This window comes from Diabrotica undecimpunctata, chromosome 9 (genome assembly GCF_040954645.1).
Source record: "Diabrotica undecimpunctata isolate CICGRU chromosome 9, icDiaUnde3, whole genome shotgun sequence".
NCBI lineage: Eukaryota > Metazoa > Arthropoda > Insecta > Coleoptera > Chrysomelidae > Diabrotica > Diabrotica undecimpunctata.
Genome location: NC_092811.1, coordinates 98692992 through 98697426, shown reverse-complemented (window position 1 = coordinate 98697426; position 4435 = coordinate 98692992). Strand labels below are relative to the sequence as shown.

Below are 4435 nucleotides of genomic sequence, written 5' to 3'. Positions count from 1 at the left end.
ACTGAACCACAATTTTCAAAATTAATTTGTACCATTTGGAAGCATTGTTCGGCGTCAAGTCTATTTATGCTGAAATGCCAAACCCATCATCATCATCAGGCCATAGTCGTCCACTGCTGAACATAGGCCTCCTCGAAAAACCTCCATTCAGATCTATCTTGTGCTGCTGCAATCCAGTTGGTACAAATTCTCTTTATGTCGTCAGTCCATCTTGTGAGTGGTCTTCCCGGGTTTCGTCTATCCGCCTTCGGTCTTCACTCCAAGATTTTTTTGGTCCACCTATTATCCTTCATTCTAGCGACGTGTCCTGCCCACCTTCATTTAATTTTGGCTATGTGTTTTATAATGTCTTCTACACCACTTTTTCTACGGATTTCTTCGTTTCTTACACATATCTCGCAACGTTATGACTAACAATAATCTTTCCATTCTACGTTGCGTCACTTGTAGTTTTCGTGTAGATGTCCTTGTTAGGGTGTCTCTGCGCCATATGTAAGAACAGGCAGGACACACTGATTAAAGGCTCTTCTTTTTAAGCTGATAGGTATATCACCTTTAAAAATATCACGCAGTTTCCATATACTGCCCATCCCAGTGTTATTCTTCTTAGCAGCTCAGCAGTTTGATTATCTCTGCTAATTTTTACAGTATGTCCAAGGTATATGTAGCTGTCAACAATTTCAATTTCGACGTCTTCTACCCTTAAACGATGACTCGGAACTAAATTAGTCATCATTTTTGTCTTTTGGTAGTTAATATTTGGACCTACTTTACGTGCTGCATCGCTGAGTTCATTCAACATATCACTGGCAGCCTTTAGGTCATCTGAAATCAGAACAATATCATCTGCGAATCGTAGATGACTAAGCATCTCACTTTACTTTCCCATTTCAGTGACTTTAAAGCATGTTCAAGTACAGTAATGAAAAATACCTGTCGAATACCTCTCCTGATATGTATCTTATTGGTAGGGCCGTGCAGATTTATAGTTGTTGTAGCATTTCTGTATATATTTTCTATAATATTGGTGTACCTATGATCAATTCGACACTCTTCCAATGCCTTTAAAAGTGCGGGTAGTTCGATAGTATCAAACGCTTTATGGAAGTCTATAAATAAAGAACTAGAGGTCTATTGTATTCAATTGATTTTTCAATCAAGACTTTTATGCACTGTAGGTGGTCATTTGTACCATAGTTGGGGCGAAAACCAGCCTGTTCTCTTGGCTGATATAGCTCAAATTTTGCTTCCAATCGATTGGTTATTATTCTGGTGTACAGTTTGTATAAATGGTTGAGTAGAGAAATTGGCCTGTAATTTTCTAGGTTCATGTTATCACCCTTTCCATGCAGAAGAATTATAATGGAGTCATTCCAAGCTATAGGAATTTTTTGACTTTACAAGCAGAGATTGAAGAGGTCTCGTATTTTTTTCAGAAGAGAAGTTCCGCCAAGTTTTAAAGCTTCTGTAACTATTCCATCATCTCCTGGCGCCTTGTTGTTTTTCATTTTTTTGAGTGCGTATTGTATCTCATCTTGAGTAATTTCTGGAATGTCCTCAGATCCCTGGTTTTGAACCTTTTGTCTACCGTCTTCATTTACGTTATTGTTAGTTTGGTTTGTGTATAATATTGTGTAGAATTCTTCGACTATTTCAAGTATTTTCTGTCTGTCTGTTGTTACTTCACCCTCCTTATTCCTAAGCTGGAAAATTTCTTTTCTACTTGTCGCCATTTTTTGTCTCATTACCTTGATGCTCCTGTTTTGCTCTATAGTCTGTACGATTTTGTGATGTTTAAATTTCCTAATATCTCTTCTCACAGCTTTCGACATGTCTTTATTGAGTGCCCGTTTGTTGGTCAATGTCCAGGGCCGTTCCTGGCGGGTATGCAATGAATGCCCCGCACGCAGGCGCTAAATTTTAGGGGCGCCAAATATTTGGTTACCATTACAAAAATATTCTCACTTCTAAAACAAAAAAGTCAGTGTTCAGTATTTTCCCGGTAAGCGCTAAAGCAATCACTTCATCCGATTGCTATTCCCTATTATAATACCAAAATTACTAATTAAATTCCCACCCTACAATTTTATTAGTGCCAGCACACGACGCGCCGTCTAATGCCGCTCGCCGTGTTTGAGTAAAGAATGTACTATTGATAAAGAGCAACAAAAATATTATGAAATTGAAAAACAGAGATGGCGTGAAATCATTAAAAGAATGATTTGTATTGTGCAGTATTTACCTGGCTAAAATTTAGCTTTTAGGGGTGACAGTACGAATCTTTATGAGACTAATAATGGCAATTTTTTGAAATTAGTTGAAATGATTGCTAAATTCGATCCAATTATGATGGAACACCTGAGCAATATTCGAAGGTCTAAAGGGTTGTGCCGAAATATGCCTCATTACCTAAGCAATCACTTCCAAAATGAATTAATTCATTTATTGTCAAGAAATATTCAGAAAGAAATTCTGAGTTGCCTCAGAACAGCAAAATATTGCTCAATTATTTTGGATGAATCTCCAGATGCTAGCCATGTTGAGCAGCTGACGGTCATAATTCGCTTCGTTTATTGTTCTCCATATGAAGTCGAAATTAGAGAACACTTTCTGGGTTTTTCAAAGTTTTAAATACTACAGGAGAAGGGCTCTTCAATTTTTTAAAAGAAGAAATATTATCAAAATTTGAAATAAACCTTGATGACATGAGGCAAATGGGGCAAATATGTCTGGCTAGCATGTGGGCCTTCAAGCTCAAATTCTAAAAATTAATCCCAGAGCAATGTTTTTGCCTTGTTCGGCTCACACTTTTAATTTAAGTGTCAAATGATACAGCTAAAATTTCGTATGAGACTGTAGGTTTTTTTTCAATTATTCAGGAGTTGTTAAATTTTTTTTCTGCTTCACCCTACAGATGGGACATTTTAAAAAGGAATGTACCAAACTTAACTTTAAAATCAGTAAGTGAAACACGATGGGAGAGCAGAGTCAAAGCCATTCGCCCTCTTAGGTTTCAATTCCTCGAAATTTGTAAAAGTTTACATGATTTTGTGGAAGATAATTCAAGAGATATGAACACGAAACATTCAGCAAGGTCACTATTAGACAAAATTAAAACGTTCAAATTCATTTTTTCTATTATAATTTGGCATGATGTGTTAACAAAAGTTAATATAGTAAGTAAAATGGCCCAGAATCCAAATACAACTTTAAATGAATGCCATACAGAAATAAAAAATCTTATTATTTATTTCACTGAAAAAAGGTCAGGCAAACATTTCGAGATTTTCATGAATGAGGCTGTAGCAGAAGCAGAAAAAAGTGATGTAGAGCAAACATTTCCATTATTAAGACAAAGAAAGACGAAGCTTCAATTTTCGTATGAAGGTACAGATGAACAGTATTCGATCCAAAACATAAATTTAAGAATTTTTATTTTTAAATTTTGGACACAACAATTCAATCCCTACAAAGACGCTTTGGGGGAATAGATAAGTGCCACGATTTATTTGGATTTTTGGGTAAATTTCAAAATCTACATTCTGATGTGATTAAAAGATCATGTATGGATTTGGATTTAGCTTTACAAATTCAACATAAAGGAAACGTATGCAAAGATATTGATGGTCTTGATTTGCATAATGAAATTCTGTCATACAAAGTTCTTAACCCAATCACAGACTTTAGCAAAATTTCGGATTCGCACATAGATAATTTAAATTATATAACAAAGAAAAATTTACAATCCTTGTTTCCAAATCTATTTATAGCCTTGAGAATATTCCTGACCCTTCCAATTTCGGTGGCATCTGGCGAAAGGAGTTTTTCAAAGCTAAATCTCATAAAAAATTATTTAAGAACGTCAATGTGCCAAGAAAGGCTATCAGATTTGGTAGTCATTTCAATTGAAAATAAAATTTGTGAAGCCATTGATGAAAATAAAACCTTTTTTCAAACATGGTTCGTTTTATTTTTCTTTTTACATTCATATCGTATTTTCAATCATATCACAAGAACATGTTATGATATAGGTATCTTAAAAACATAATATGGGGGCGCACAAAAAATCCTGCACGCAGGCGCTCACTACCCTAGGAACGGGCCTGTCAATGTCCCTTTCACTTTGTAAATGTCTTCTTTCTGTTATTTTGAGTTGTGTTTCTAAAGTAATCTTTTGATCTCGTTTAGTCTTTGGGCAAAAACGTGCTTGTGCCAGTTTAAGTGTATCAACTATTTGTTTGTTCAACTCACCGACATCGTTTGGTATTATGCTGTGATCAAGAGTATTGTTAATGTAGTCTCCAAATGCTGTTTCGTCTTGTGGGCGTGTCCAGTGAGAGTATTTCTTTTTTATTATATGACTTTTATCTAAGTGAGTAGATATCTTAATGGTAGCTCTAACCATTCTATGGTCAGAGTTTGTCGAGAATCTATT

At 35.4% G+C, this 4435-nt stretch overlaps 1 protein-coding gene across 1 annotated transcript; it reads right to left on the bottom strand.

Moving 5' to 3' along the window:
- Window positions 1-1397: 1397 nt before the first annotated feature.
- LOC140451260 (uncharacterized) lies at window positions 1398-1832 on the bottom strand. The gene has a single exon (XM_072544999.1). It carries the CDS (start codon window positions 1830-1832, stop codon window positions 1398-1400), a length of 435 nt encoding a protein of 144 aa, XP_072401100.1.
- Between the last annotated feature and the right edge of the window lie 2603 nt (window positions 1833-4435).

Coding starts and splice junctions, on each gene's coding strand:
- LOC140451260 (XM_072544999.1), bottom strand. CDS start 1,832: ATGTCGAAAGCTGTGAGAAGAGATATTAGGAAATTTAAACATCACAAA.